We start from the raw sequence: 16857 nt of genomic DNA, 5'->3' as shown, positions 1-16857 counted from the left end.
GTGTCCCAGACGAGGCAAGGGGCTCCCAGATATCCCGTGAGAGTGGTGTGGGGCAGAGTGGAGCTCCAGTGAAATGGCTACGTGGCCCAGGGGGGAACTCCAGGTTCCTACAGCAGCCTCAGCGAAAGCCTCTGCACAGCACTAGTGGAGAGGTCCCGACTGGCAATCGCAAGGCGGGAAGACCCTGGGGCAAAAGTAGCACAGCTAGGTGAGCTAACGACAGACTGCAGAAGATACCCATAGCTCTGCTGGGACCTATAGTGGACAAGCGTGATCTTCTGGGCTCTGTCAGTGACAAAGCTGCGATTATAGGTGATCCTGCTCCCGGCTGCTGGGAAAGCCCATAACACTGCTACAGACCCCAAGGAGGGAGCACGTCTAAGTGGGCTGCAACAGTAGGCACCAGCAGCCTGAGGCCCCCTTGCGATTGCCCCCACAACTGACGAGGGACCCCACAGGACCACTGTGACTATGAGAAGGGGTCCAGGTCCAGTCAGTAACAGCTGACAGGGTTTCTGGTTGGTGCAGTCTAAACAGCTGCCACCCCACACGCCAGTCGCAACAAGTGGAAGCAGCGACTAAACTCTATCTCTATGCGGAGGCACAAATCCACACCATCAAGCAGTATGAAAAAACATATTAAGTCTCGGAACAGAAGGAAAATGATAAGCACCCAGAAATCAATCCCAAAGACAATGAAATCTATAACATAAATGACAATGATTTCAAGCCTGCCATTATTAAAAAACTCAACGAGTTAAAAGAGAATTCAGATAGACAACTCAATGAGTTCAGGAGCTATGTCACAAAAGAGCTTGACACTATAAAGAAGAACCAATTAGAAATACTGGAGATGAAGAACACAATGGAGGAGATTAAGAAAAATCTGGACTCTCTGAACAGTAGGGATGATAATACGGAGGACAGATTAGCAATTTGGAGGATAGGAATATGGAAATGCTGCAGACAGAGGAGAGAGAACTAAGACTAAAAAGAAACGACGAAAGTCTCCGAGAATTATCCGACTCAATTAGAAGATGCAACATAAGGATTATAGGTATACCAGAGGGAGAAGAGAAGGAGAAGGGGGTAGAAGGCCTGTTCAAAGAAATAATAGCTGAGAACTTTCCAAACTTGGGAAGAGAGATGGAACTTCATGTGACAGAAGCCAACAGATCTCCAAACTTTATTAATGCAAGAAGACCAACCCCAAGGCATATAGTAGTGAAACTAGCAAAAGTCAACGATAAAGAGAAAATACTAAGGGCAGCCAGGCAGAAGAAAATAACTTACAAAGGAAACCCCATAAGGCTATCAGCAGATTTCTCAGGAGATACCTTACAGGCTAGAAGAGAGTGGAATGAAATATTCAAAATTCTGAAGGACAAAAACCTGCAGCCAAGAATACTCTACCCAGCGAAAATATCCTTCAAATATGATGGAGAAATAAAAACTTTCCCAGATAAACAAAAGTTAAGGGAGTTCATCGCCACAAAACCTCCTCTTCAAGAAATGCCCAGGAAGAACCTCATTCCTGAAAAATCAAAAAAAGGAAAGGGGTTAGAAAATCCAGAACAAAGGAGAGAAGCAGAAGGACAATAACACAAAGTAACAGCTCTCCATCAGGACAAAATGCAAAAGAACTGGGAAACAAGTGATAAAATGGCAACAGTAGGCCAACGTTTCAATAATCACTCTAAATGTGAATGGATTGAACTCTCCAATCAAAAGGCACAGAGTGGCAGGATGGATCAAAGAACAAGATCCAACAATATGCTGCCTCCAGGAAACACACCTCAGCCCCAAAGACAAACACAGACTCAAAGTGAAGGGATGGAAGACAATACTCCAAGCTAATAATGAACAAAAGAAAGCAGGTGTTGCCATACTTATATCAGACAAAGTAGACTTCAAAGCAAAACAGATAAAGAAAGACAAAGAGGGGCAGTATATAACGATAACAGGGACACTCCACCAAGATGACATAACACTTATAAATATATACGCACCTAACACAGGAGCACCAAAATCCGTAAAGAAACTATTAACAAAACTAAAAGGAGACATCAACAGCAATACAATAATAGTAGGGGACCTCAACACCCCATTAACACCAATGGACAGATCATCCAGACAGAAAAATCAACAAGGAAATTATAGAATTAAATGAAAAATTAAATCAGATGGACCTAATAGATATATATAGGACACTTCATCCAAAAACAGCAGGTTACACATTCTTCTCAAGCCCGCATGGAACATTCTCAAGGATAGACCATATCATGGGAAAAAAGCAAACATCAATAAGTTCAAGAGGGTTGAAATAATATCAAGCATCTTTTCTGATCATAATGCTATGAAACTAGAAATCAACTACAAGAATAAAGCTGGGAAAGGGTGAAAAATGTGGAGACTAAACAACATGCTACTGAATGGATTATTGAAGAAATCAAATATTATCTGGAGGCAAATGAAAATGAAAACACACCGTACCAAATTATTTGGGACACAGCAAAGGCAGTCCTAAGAGGGAAATTCATTGCAATACAGGCTCACCTCAATAAGCAAGAAAAATCTTACATAAACAACCTCAAACGACACCTAACAGAATTAGAAAAAGAAGAACAAACAAAGCCAAAAGTCAGCAGAAGGAGGGAAATAATAAAAATTAGAGCAGAAATAAATGATATTGAAACAAAAAAGAAAGTAGAAAGGATCAATGAAACAAAGAGTTGGTTCTTCAAAAAAATTAACAAAATCGACAAACTCTTAGCCAGACTCACTAAAAAAAAAAAGAGAGGTCTCAAATAAATAAAATTAGAAATGAGAAAGGAGAAATCAAAACAGATACCAAAGAAATACAAAGGATCATAAGAGAATACTATGAAAAACTATATGCCAACAAATTGAACAACCTAGAAGAAATGGATAAATTCCTAGACTCATACAACCTCCCCAAACTGAATCAGGAAGAAATAGAGAATCTGAATAGACCAATCACAAGTAAAGAAATAGAAACAGTAATCAAAAACCTCCCCAAAAATAAGAGTCCAGGACCAGACGGCTTCTCTGGAAAATTCTACCAAACATTCAAAGAAGATTTAATACCTATCCTTCTCAAACTATTCCAGAAAATAGAGGAAGATGGAGCACTCCCTAAAACATTCTATGGAGCCAACATCACCCTGATCCCCAAACCTGACAAGGACAATACAAAGAAGGAAAACTACAGGCCAATATCACTGATGAACATAGATGCAAAAATCCTCAACAAAATTTTGGCAAATCGAATACGGCAATACATCAAAAAGATTATACACCATGATCAAGAGGGATTTATACCAGGGACACAGGGATGGTTCAGCATCCGCAACTCAATCAATGTGATTCACTACATTAACAAAATGAGAAACAAAAACCACATGACCATCTCAATAGATGCAGAGAAAGCATTCGACAAGATCCAACATCCATTTATGATAAAAACCCTCAATAAAATAGGCATAGAAGGAAAGTACCTCAACATAATAAAGGCTATATATGACAAACCCACAGCCAACATCATACTCAACGGACAAAAACTGAAACCCATCCCTCTCAGAACAGGAACGAGACAAGGGTGCCCACTTTCACCACTCTTATTCAACATAGTTCTGGAGGTTTTGGCAAGAGCAATTCGGCAGGAAAAAGAAATAAAAGGAATCCCAATAGGCAACGAAGAAGTAAAACTCTTGCTGTTTGCAGACGACACGATCTTATATATAGAAAACCCCAAAGAATCCATAGAAAAACTATTAGAAACAATCAACAACTACAGCAAAGTTGCAGGGTATAAAAGAAAGACATTCCATGCACATGGATTGGAAGAATAAACATAGTTAAAATGTCCATACTACCTAAAGCAATCTACAGATTCAACACTATCCCAATCAGAATTCCAATGTCATTCTTTACAGAAATGGAACAAAGAATCCTAAAATTCATATGGGGCAACAAAAGACCCCGAATTGCTAAAGCAATCCTGAGAAAGAAGAACAAAGCTGGAGGTGTCACAATCCCTGACTTCAAAACATACTACAAAGCTACAGTAATCAAAACAGCATGGTACTGGTACAAAAACAGATGCACAGATCAATGGAACAGAATTGAAAGCCCAGAAATAAAACCACACATCTATGCACAGAAAATCTTTGACAAAGGAGCTGAGGGCCTACAATGGAGGAAAGAAAGTCTCTTCAACAAATGGTGCTGGGAAAACTGGACAGCCACATGTAAAAGAATGATAATCGACCATTCTTTTTTACAGTTTACTAAAATAAACTCAAAATGGATCAAAGACCTAAAGATTAGGCCTGAAACAATAAGTCTTCTGGAAGAGAATATGGGCAGTACACTCTTTGACATCAGTATCAAAAGGATCTTTTCAGACACCATGTCTTCTCAGACAAGGGAAACAGTAGAAAGAATAAACAAACGGGACTTCATCAGACTGAAGAGCTTCTTCAAGGCATGGGAAAACAGGATTGAAACAAAAAAACAGCCCACTAATTGGGAAAAAATATTCACAAGTTATTTATCCGACAAAGGGTTAATCTCCATAATATACAAAGAACTCACACAACTCAACAATAAAAAATCAAACCACCCAATGACAAAATGGGCAGGGGACATGAATAGACATTTCTCCAAAGAAGATATACGGATGGCCAACAGACACATGAAAAGATACTCATCATCACTAATCATCAGGGAAATGCAAATCAAAACTACACTAAGATATCACCTTACACCTGTTAGAATGGCAAAAATATCCAAAACCAAGAGTGACAAGTGTTGGAGAGGCTGTGGAGAAAAAGGAACCCTCATACACTGCTGGTGGGAATGCAAACTGGTGCAGCCACTATGGAAAACAGTATGGAGATTCCTCAAAAAGTTAAGAATAGAAATACCTTATGACCCAGCCATCCCACTACTGGGTATCTATCCTAAGAACCTGAAATCAGCAATTCCCAAAGTCCCATGCACCCCTATGTTCATCGCAGCATTATTCACAATAGCCAAGTCATGGAACCAACCTAAGTGCCCAGCAACTGATGATTGGATAAAGAAGATGTGGTATATATAGATATACAATGGAATACTACTCAGCCATAAAAAAGGACAAAGTCGTCCCATTCACAACAACATGGATAGACCTTGAGGGTATTATGTTGAGTGAAATAAGCCAGACAGAGAAAGACGAACTCTGTATGACTCCACTCATAGGTGGTAGTTAACTTACGGACAAAGAGAACTGATCGGTGGCTACCAGGGGAAACGGGGGTGGGGGGAGGGCACTAGGGGTGAAGTGGTGTACCTACAACATGACTAATAATGATGTACAACTATAATTTCACAAGGTTATTAACTATCATAACCTTAATAAAAAAAAAGAAAAAAATGTTCTAAAATTAGGTAGTAGTGATGATTGCACAACTCTATAAATATACTGAAATCAGTGAATAATAAAAGACACAAATAGAAATGTTAGTCATTTTGACAAGTTTTCCAAAAGAGTTACACATTTCATACATATAAACATAACGATAGGGGCCAGCCCCGTGGCCAGGTGGTTAAGTTCGAGAACTCTGCTTCAGCAGCCCAGGGTTTCACGGGTTCGGATCCTGGGCACAGACCTAGCACCGCTCATCAGGCCACGCTGAGGCACGCCACAACTAGAAGGATCCACAACTAAAAATACAGACAACTATGTACTGGGAGGCTTTGGGGAAAAGAAGGAAACATAAAATCTTAAAAAGAAAAAAAGATACATGAAACGTACTTTACCACAGAGATAAAATCATGAAAGCCAGGATTATAATCTGTTACTTTTCCCAGTGTACAATGCTTCACTGTTGATTTGCTTCCAGAGATTCATTAACTCTATCTCAACGAACACTTTAAAAAGGTCCACTTAGCAGAATTAAAGACACAAATTTATGAAATGAAAAACTAGAAATGACAATGAGTTTGTTACTATGAAAGCAATGTAAAGCTAAAAGTGGAATAAATACTTCATTTATGACCATCATTCCTTAGCTAAGTAAATTATCACGACATACAATCTGTGACAAAAATTTTAGTTCTAGCTGCACATATCAGAATTTCTAGTCACTGGTTGCAATAAAAAAACAAAGTGAGGAGGAGGAGGGTTGAGGTTCAACCTCATTAAAAAAAGCACTAGCAATGAGCATTTAAATTACATAATCATCTCTATGACAAACTTTATCTCCAAATTGCCTTCCACAAGCAGGGTATCAAACTCCCAGATCATTTAAGCATTCTGAACACGCACTGGTATATACCTAATCCTACTCATGACGCCTGTTCAAAAATGTCTGCAGAATTAGATATTAGCATAAAAAATCTTTTTTTTTTTTTAATAGAAGCAAAGCTGGTGAGGGTTATAATTGAAAAGGTGGCAAAATAGAACCATAAATTCCTTGTTTTGCAGTCAAATAAGAGGCTGAATTAGGAACCCCAATAAGGTCTTATATTATAGGTAACATATAAAGGACTGTAGGTGAATTTTCAAACTTTTTATTGTAGGAAGTTTTTTTTCTTCTTTTAGAGATAGGCTGATTATTGTTCCTATTATGTAAATCATGAGAAAGTGTAGGCAGGGGATTATGGCATACTGGTGACCAATCGAATTCTTTAAAAAGGAATTAAAAAAGAAAAAGCTGCAAGTAATACTTGCCTCCCTACGCCAATTCAAGTGTGACACATCATGTCTATATGACATAGTATTTAGGAATATTAAACAAGCATACTGAATCAAATCTTGTTAAAAATAACTGCACTGTCACTATGTGAATGAGATATAGGACTTAGCATGCAAATCAATTCTTATGAATAATAAGCACTTATAAAAAACTTGTAAAAGTTAGTATGCTTACCTGAACCACCCAGGGACTGTTGGCAAAGGCCATAATATCTCTTTCTTCCCAGAAAAAAGCAGAATCTGATCTCTTTATCATTTCAAACTTACTAAGAAGCTTCATAGCATAAACCTTCTGTGATGCCTTGTGACGAACCTGTTGATTTTTTAAAACGCAAAAAGTAATACTTTAATTTTACGAGAGAAAGGGAAACAACAGATCGTACTATAATGCTATTATTAAAGATTTTAGTTACAAAACAAAATTATCCGTAGCTAACTAGTAAAAAGTAAAAGCATAACATTTTTAATGAAAGAAAGAGGAGAAAAATCCCAACAGCCTAAATATTTCATGAAATATACAATACCTTTAAATGCTAGGTTCAATATACAATTATCTCATTTCATCTAAATAAAGTTGAATTCATGAAGCTTCATTCCCTTGTGCTAATTAAGCTAACCAATTTTAAGAATAAGATATTGTTAAATGAGAAACTTATAAGATATGTACATGTATCCCTTACTATCTGACGATAAGAATCTAATAAATTTAGCTATCAGGGGATATTTGTGATTTTATTAAGTCATCCCTACCTCTTTCTAGGTATCCTATTTAAAAGGTTATTTTTTTAAGGGAAAAACCACCAATAATATGGTTATTTGATCAATTCTTATCTTCCTCATTAGACTGTAAATTCCCTAAGGGCAAGGACAGTGTCTATTTGACCATAATTTTAATCCTAGAATATAACATAACAAACTACAGAGTCAATAAATATTTAATGAATTATATAATAGTTAACATTTACTGGATAATTAATAATAAATAATAACTGCTAACATTTATACTTGGATATCTAATACAATGTGCAAAACTGAACTCCAAATCTTCACCCCTGAATTTATTCCTCCTACATTCTTCCCTATTTCAGTAAGTGGCATCTTCATCCTTCCAGTTGCTCTGGCTAAAAACCTTTGGCTCCTCTTTTTCTCTCACACAGCTCATCAAACTCATCAGCAAACCATGTCAGTCCCACCTTCAAACAGCTTCAGAATCCAACCATTTATAACTACCTCCACTGATACCACCCTGGTCTAACATCTTTTATTTCAATTACCTGCCATGGCCTCAACCAGTTTCCCTGCTGTCACTCTCACGCACCCACAGACTGGTGATCCTTCTAAAACATAAAGCATTTCCTGTCACTCTTCTGCTTAAAAATCCCTAAGAATTTCCCATCTCATCTCTGCATGTGTTGTTCCCTCTGCCTGGAATCACCTCTTACAGCAGGACCCAATCCCTCACTTCTCCAAATCCCTGCTGAGAAGTCCCCTTCTCAGTGAGACCTACTCTGATCAAGCTACTTAAACTTTCACCTCATCGCCCCCTCTCCTGCCCACACGCTCCCTATTCCATTCTCTCTTCCTTGTGCTTGAGTGCACTAGAACAATGCAATGCAATGCTTTTTTTCCCCTCCTCTCGGCACTGGAGAATTTAAGCCCAACAACAGCAAGGATTTTTGTTTTTGTTCACTGCTTAGTCCCCAGTGCCTAGTATAATGCCTGGCACATAATACCCTTTCAACAAATATTTGCTGAAAGAATGAATTTACTGAGTGAGTGCTTACTATGGGCCAGGCACAGTGTGTTTTAATAGATGTACTGTCTTATTTAATCTTCATAACAATCCTAATGAGGCAATATTTCCCCATGTTACAAATGAGAAATTGAGGCACAGAGAAATTAAGTAACTTGCCTGAGGTTAATACAGATGGTAGAATCAAGATTTAAAGGTAGTCTGCATACAGAATCCACATTATTAACCACTTATCCTGTGCTATTTCTATATATGCATACCCACAATTAGGATGCTTTCCCCAAAACAGGGCCAGATTACATCTGTCGACCCAGACTTCCATTCAGTTAGTGCTCCTTTTCAATGAGAAGTATGCCACATTTTGTACAAATTATCTGGTCACCCTACTGAGGGTTGGAGGAAAGAATCTAAGAGGCAATCAACCTCCTGATGACAGTCTACAGAGACCTAAATGATCTAGCCTACACCCACCTTCCCAATTTAAATATTGTCATTTTCTTCCCCATGTTCACACTTCAGGCATGCTTACCTTCTTTCATTCCTCTAATACACTTTTCTCCAGAATCTTTACAGGTACTGAGAAGGTACTAGAAAATCCATCACAGTTCCTGACTTCACCTCTCCTCCCCAGAGACTAGCACCTTTCTCCACTCAGCTGCAATATAAACTCCTCAAAGGATTGACCATCCTATTTAAAGTACAAACTCTTAGTTCTCTACCTTAGAACTCCATTTGTTTTCTTCCTAGCAAATACTGTAACTCGTAATTTTTTGACGTCATTTCCTTGTATTTATTGTCTATCTCCCATATTAGAATGTAAGCTCAACAGAGGTAGGGATTATTCATGCCTGTTTTATTTCTCCATTTTATCCTCAGTACCAAGTACAATGCCAGCACTGGCAATTAAAATAGACACTTGCAAATAATTGATGAATTAACATCTTCAAAAAGTTTTTTATTTGATAACTGGCCAAACTACTAATTTCTAGTTTTAAGAAAAATTCAACAGGTAACATTTCTAATTAGTTTTTGTCAAGTACTGTCCACATTTAGAATCAATACTTATATTAATAAAAATAAGGTAAACCAAAGAAATGATCATGCCCTTTCAAGAAGATATGGAAGAATCATCACACTTTACAGATCAGATACTGTATAAAATGCAATATTTTAGAAAATCATACAATGCTGTACCTCTTTAGTAGAGTTTTTTCACCACTAACAAAACCCAGGTAAGGAATTTTACTTGTTGAATGGACTAGAACAAATCACTAATAGAAAAGACAGACAAGTCTTAGCATGAAACAATAAACACAAACATGTATCACTCAAAATCATACACTCCTGGCTATGACAGAGTAAATGGTACCAGCTAACCCTCCAACTATAAACAACCAACAAAATTGCAAAACATATGAAGCAACTGTTTTCTGGCTTTGTAAAATAGGCAGCACAAGACTATATAATCCCTGAGAAAAGAGAAACTCACCAAGTCAGCCTCATAACTGCCCAGACACCCTGCTTGAAGGCAATACTCCAACCAGCAGACAACAAGCAATCATCTAAGCTAAGCACAACAGTCCTGCTGAGTTGAAGAGGCAGAGATCAGAGTTCAAGACAGATGAGACAGCTGGATTATGCTGGACAGGAAACAGGAAAGTAAGAAGCTATGTAGAGGGAGGTCCCCAGAAGTCCCATGTGAGTCCTTGACTAAGGGCTGGACTATTCAAAGAGAAAGTACCCAAGGTTTACAAGAGAGCAACCGCTATAGGGTTGATAACAGAACAGAGACACTAGAGGTTAAACAGCACTAGAGGAACATTCAATTTCCAGCCAAACAAGAGCAGAGAAACCTTGCTAATTTCCTGAGATCCAGGGTGAGACATCTTAGGAGAAACAACTATGCTCTAAAGCAAAACCTACTCTAGCACTCCTAACAAAGTCTAATAATACCAAGCCCTAAAAGATCGAAAAGGGAGCAGAGTTTGGAGCTTCAGTCCTGCCAGTTAAAAAGATTTGGGGGGCTGGCCCCGTGGCCGAGTGGTTAAGTTTGCGCGCTCCGCTGCAGGCGGCCCAGTGTTTCGTCGGTTCAAATCCTGGGCGCGGACATGGCACTGCTCGTCAGACCACGCTGAGGCAGCGTCCCACATGCCACAACTAGAGGAACCCACAACGAAGAATACACAACTATGTACCGGGGGGGCTTTGGGGAGAAAAAGGAAAAAAATAAAATCTTAAAAAAAAACAAAAAAAAGATTTGGGAAACAACTTTGTCTTTTCACACATCTACACTTACAAAGTATAAAATTAAGCCTGAACAAGTTAAGGGTCATCAGTAAGTAACTGGACAGCTTATTAGAATGAAAATGAACACTCATCAAAGAAAAATAACAAAATCCAGAGTCTCTATCACATAACCATAAGGACTGGTATATAATTTAAAAATTAATCAATAGTTAAAAAGAAAAATGTGACTTATCATCAAGAAAAAATCAGTCAATAGAAAACAACCCCAAAAGATGTTGGATTGGATTTAGCTAACAAATGCTTTAAAATATCTCATAAATATATTCAAAGAACTAAAGGAAAATATGTTAAATAAAAATGAAAAGAACAGTCTCAATGAGTAAACATAAGGAAATATCAATAGAGAAATGGAAACTATAAAAAAGAACCAACTAGAAATTCTATAACTGAAAAATAACTAAACTGGAAAATTCATTGAAGGGTTTAACAGAGCATGGACATAGAAGGGGAGTCGGTGAACTTTAACAAAAAGAAATCTAAAGAATAAAGACAAAAGGAATAAATGAAAATGAACAGACTCAGGGGCCTGCAAAACAATTTTAAACAGTCTAAAACATGTGTAAACATAAATGGACTAAATACTCCCATTCAGGCAGAAATTATCAGAACTCATTGAAAAGCAAAACCTAACCTCATGTATTTTAAATATAAGAGAAATACGTTGAAAATTAAAGGATGAAAAAGATATACCATGCAAACAGCAAGGATAAGAAAGTTGACAGAGCAATATTAATAATAGACAAAGTAAACATCAAGGCGAAGAGAAAAAGAGGGTAACTCAGAGAAGAAGAGTATAATTCATCAGGAAGGCATAAAAATTCTAAATATGTATGAATCTAATAAATGGGTTTGAAAATTCAGGAGGCAAAAACTGACGAAATTAAAGAAAGAAATGGATAAATTCATAACTTCAGTTTGAAATTTTAATTTCCTCTCTCAGTACTTGATATAGCAAGTAAAAAGATCAGTGTGAATATAAAGAAAATACAGCACAGAATGAAAACTGCCTAATCAAATTACAATTGCAAAAGTTTATGATATCAATAGGTTACATCACTTCTCACTTAAAATATTTTGAAATTTGAAGTATTTTCATATACTGTAACTTCACATGACACAAATCCTACAATTAACTGGCCAAATAAGTTATGATGAGGGTCACAGATTATATCCTTCTATATTAAATAACAAAACTAGAATAACAATTCCTTTGATTTGTATAGTGTTATGACATTTATAGAGTGCTGAAAATAAATGCATGGGAAAGCAATATGAAAACATGGGTAGGGGGCAGGAGATTAGGGGATGAGGGAATCCAACCCTTAAAACTAGAAATCCCTTCCAGAGCAGATAGTTCAGATTTTTAGCTGATTTGTGTTAAATCAGCAAATTATCTCAAAGCAAATGCTCCTTCTAGCAATGCTGTTAAATGTTGTAAAAAAAAAAGTTGCTAAAAGAGGTTGCTACGGTACTCCCTCTTCTATATTTATGCCACTCTTCAAAGCTTCACTTACTCTAAGACCAAATGAGATTTTGAATGTTTCCTAACGTCATTAGCAAAAGCAATCCCTATAACATTAAGAGTCAATCAATTAATTTAGACTGTAATATTATTTATGCCTGACTCAGATCATGACCAGAGTTTTAAGAATTCTGCTGTAAAGCACAGCTATGAGCCGAAAGTAAAAGATTTTTCAGCTGGCAGAAAATAGTTAAATATTTATTTTTTTGAACATGAGAAAAATGCTTATTGACTTTACTTTTGGTGATTCTTTATGCAAAATTGTTTCCCTCTCTGTGCTTCCATAGCACTAGTAATAATCTAATATCATAATTAGCTGTGTACAGGTCTGCTTCGTAAGCTCCTTTAGGAACAGAATGCAAATTTTCTTTGTGGGGCTGCCTAGTAGCTGGCACAATGCTGAAATCCAATTCAACATATTCAACAAAATCATATCTATATCCATACAACATCTATAAAACTTTTAATAAAGACTATTTTGGTTAGATGCTCTAGTTAAGGAGGCCTGAATTTCATCTAAACTACTGTGATAGGACACTTAACCGGCTCATAACACAAGAGTCAGGAATCACCAGTTTATAGTCTTCGACTTGAACTACAGAACAAACATCAAGAGGCAATAGTTGCATTCATGCCAAATGTCTACCTCATACCTTTAAAGTTCACAAGCACTAGTATCACAAAGTACTACAAGAAACTGCTGTTACTTTAGGAAAACTGGTTTCCACTGATCTTCCTTCTGAGGATGTCTCTTTTTGAACAATTCTATCATAATCTTCCTTAGCATCTCTGTACATTCCTCTTAGTTCTCTAGCTCCTTCTCCTCTACTCAATATGGATGGATAAAGAGTCAGAAAGTAGCTGAGTAGCTATTCACTACCACACTGTATGGACTACTGCTTAAAAGTATGGATTTGGATGTCAACAAACCTGGCCAAAAGTCCTAGCTATTTTTGAACTATGTGGCCAATTTGCTTAACACTCCTCTAAATTTCAGTGACTTCATCTATAAAAGAATCTCACAGAATTGTTGCAAAGATAAAATGAGATAATGAATATAAATACTTAGCATATAGAATACACTCAATGAAAATGTTAGCTAACTCCACCATAGACAAATGGAACTTAGCATATTCAATTATGAAACTTCACATGTGTTTCCCCTAAGTCACTAGTCTATGAGTGCCTGAAGGACAAAAATATTGTTCCTATTCCAATGTTTCTCTCAGAAAAAAGATGGTTATATTCCTCATTTCTAATTTTATAAGTAACGAGTACAAAAACACCAGCTAAATTGACTACACATAGGAAAAAACAAAAAAAAGCAAAAAAAATAGGAAGGGCCAAAAAGAATTAACAGTGGCTTTATCTAAGCTGATGCAATTCTGGGTGATTTTTATTTTCTTATATTTATTTATTTGTATTTTCTACAGCTAAAATGTACTTCTTTTAAAAAAAAATGTTTAAGTAGATGAAACATTCCTAAGTGTAGCTACAAACAAGCTTGGAAAATCCTAAAATGTCTATATCTCCTGGAACATTTGTGGAAAAAAACTTTTGAAAATCACTAACCAAAATGCCCCATTTGAGGCTTTCAAATTTATTTTTAATATCAAAAATTACAACAGATTATTTTTATGAGACAATCCAATGCATCCATGTGACAGACCTGGAGCAGTTATTGTGTGCTGCTAAAGTTTCCACTAAAGATGAAAGAAAAGAGTGCCCTTGTGCTTTCTGTCTAGTCTGGTTGTGGCAGCCAAGACTGAATGGGGGAACCAAGGAATTACAAAAACATGGAGGGACGGAGGCAGGGAGATAATTTTCGCAACTCAGAAATAACCCTGTAGCCAGCAAAGAGCCTGTTTTATTCCAAAAAAGGAATTAAAAATTTGAGTTTACATGACAAGTGTTAAAAAATCATTTCCCCTACACTCTTTGCTTCTGGTTGATTTCACTTTAAAAGCTTAGTTTCAAACCAATTAAATTAAAAGCAAGCCAGTGGGAGGAAAAACCAAGATCCTCATCTCACATCTGCCTTGAGCCCTGTCACTGAAAGCCTGTATCCCTTTAGTACACTGTATCCCCAGGAACCATCTGAGCCCAGGGATCAGGAAAGACCACAGTCATTCACTTCAATGAAAACTTTCTGGTGGCAGGCTCCGCGGCCAAGTGGTTAAAGTTCCACGCCCTCCACTTTGGCAGCCTGGGTTCCCAAGTTCAGATCCTGGGCGTGGACCTACTCCACTCATCAGCCATGCTGTGGAGGCATCCCACATACAAAGTAGAGGAAAACTGCCACAGATGTTAGCTCAGAGCTAATCTTCCTCAAGCAAAAAAAAAAAAAACGGAGGATTGGCAAAAGATACTAGCTCAGGGAGAATCTTCCTCACACACACACACAAAAACTTTCTAAGTTTCAGGTTCTGTGCTGCACAGGATATAAAAAGACAAGAAAAATCCAATTAGATCTAATTTGGCTGCACACACACATTACTTACAATGTCCAGGGTTGAATTGACAAATGGCTACATAATATCTGCGGCTCTACAGATATTCCTCCTAAACTGTGTACTTGACTAAAAAAGATAATCTTCCCAGATATGGGCAAACTATTTTCAGATGAGCAACTACACACCCCTGATGGGAATCCCAAAACTACTCAAAAGACACCGTTCCTGCCCTGAAAAAATTTACAATATGAAAGGAGAATTTAAAGAAGTATACATAAAAACCACCACACAAGGTTAACACAGTAAATTAAATAATTATAATTAAAAGATGCAAATGAGAGATCACATTCAGATAAAGAGTAGCAAGGAGAGTACAATGAATCAGAGAAGTTTTCTTTTATAATGAGCACTGAGAGACAGAGTGAAACAACATGATAAAGAAACACAAACGTAAACAAAGGGCACGCTCTGCAATGAGCAGCCTGCCCAGAATGAACACCATAATGGAACATAAGAATAAAAAGATAAAAGTGGTGACATCTTACAAGAGAGCCTAGGAGGCCAGGATGAAGATTTCATGCTTCATTTAGTAGGCAAAGGAGCCATGAAATGCAAAGGAGAGATACAATAATGTATTTTAGAAGGATCAATTTGGCAGCAGTTTATATTAGGTAGATCAGATCTATACTTCCCATTCTTTACCTATCTCAATACAGAGAGATGGGGAAATGAAAAAAAAAATGAATAAAACAAAACATGTATGTTACCAGGAATGGGGGTAGGAGTGGTACATGAAAATACAAGGACATAAAGTATGAGGAAAACAGTCTGCCAAATAGTAATGTGGATCTAGCTGAGCTTGGATAGCATGAATTTGCAAAAGATTTCATAAGCATGGTCTTGATATTTCCCCATCAGCATTTCCCAATCCAAAATCAACAGTACAACAGTGAAACATTGTTAGCGGAACAGGAAAACACAGCGGCACACTACAGTCAGGTAGATGCTCATACCTGACTGGGAATGAAAGAGTATCTTCGATAAAGGTGATGGCAGTGAATACCAAAAAAAAGGGGTAGAGACAGGAGCAATAGTATGAGCAGGATTTACTGAAAAATGACATACAAGAAATGAGGGAAGGAGAAATCAATAATGATTCCTGGTTGTTTTGGCTTGAGCAACTGGGTTGATACTAGAGCCATTTATTAAGAAGTAGAAGATAAGAGAAGGAACAAACTTGTGGAAGAAGAGCCACATTAGAGAGGGAATCAAGCATTCTAATTTCACATTTTAGACGTCTGTGACATATCTTAATGGAGATGTCAAACAAGCCATCGTGAATATGAGTTTGGAAAGCAAAGAAGTTCTGAGCAGTAGCTATAAATTTGAGCCCTGACATCATATAGACCGCATCTGAAGTCACAGGAAACAATGAGCTAGGAGAGAATGCAGATCAAAGAAATAAGAGTCTAGGGGCTGGCCCCGTGGCCAAGTGGTTAAGTTTGCGCGCTCCGCTGCAGGTGGCCCAGTGTTTCGTTGGTTCAAATCCTGGGTGCGGACGTGGCACTGTTCATCAAACCACACTGAGGCAGCGTCCCACATACCAAAACTAGAAGAACCCACAACGAAGAATATACAACTATGTACCGGGGGGCTTTGGGGAGAAAAAGGAAAAAATAAAATCTTTTAAAAAAAAAAAAGAAAGAAGAGTCTAGCCTTTGGAAACGACAATATTTAGAAGTCAGGTGGAGAATGAATCACAAAGGAAACTGAGAAGAAAAAGCCAAAATGAAGGAAAAAGTGGTGTTTCCAGAAAGGAGAAGAAATAAATACTGGTGAGAGCTTGAGTAAGATGAGAGTGAAACATCATGCACCCAATAAAATTACATATGAAATCTATATTTATTGGCACAGAAAATTGGTTATGACCATACAGCCAAGAGGACAGACTCTGTAGTTCTCTGCCTAGGGTCAAATCTCACTTCAACCACTTAGTAGCTATGCAAACTGTGACACGTTATTTATCCTATCTACCTGAATTTCCCTATCTGTAAAATGG

The 16857-nt window shown here is 37.4% G+C and overlaps 1 protein-coding gene across 1 annotated transcript in view; it reads right to left on the bottom strand.

Annotated features, from left to right (window-relative positions):
* The window catches only part of ROCK2 (Rho associated coiled-coil containing protein kinase 2), a 161783-nt gene that overhangs the window by 67950 nt on the left and 76976 nt on the right, over positions 1–16857 (bottom strand). The window contains exon 4 of the mRNA XM_023619529.2: positions 6939–7076. Coding sequence (XP_023475297.1) covers positions 6939–7076 — 138 coding nt within the window. The remainder of the gene's footprint in view (positions 1–6938; positions 7077–16857) is intronic.

Source organism: Equus caballus, chromosome 15 (assembly GCF_041296265.1).
Source record: "Equus caballus isolate H_3958 breed thoroughbred chromosome 15, TB-T2T, whole genome shotgun sequence".
Taxonomy (NCBI): domain Eukaryota; kingdom Metazoa; phylum Chordata; class Mammalia; order Perissodactyla; family Equidae; genus Equus; species Equus caballus.
The sequence above is the reverse complement of the archived record's forward strand: the minus strand, read 5'-3'. Positions and strand labels throughout refer to the sequence as shown.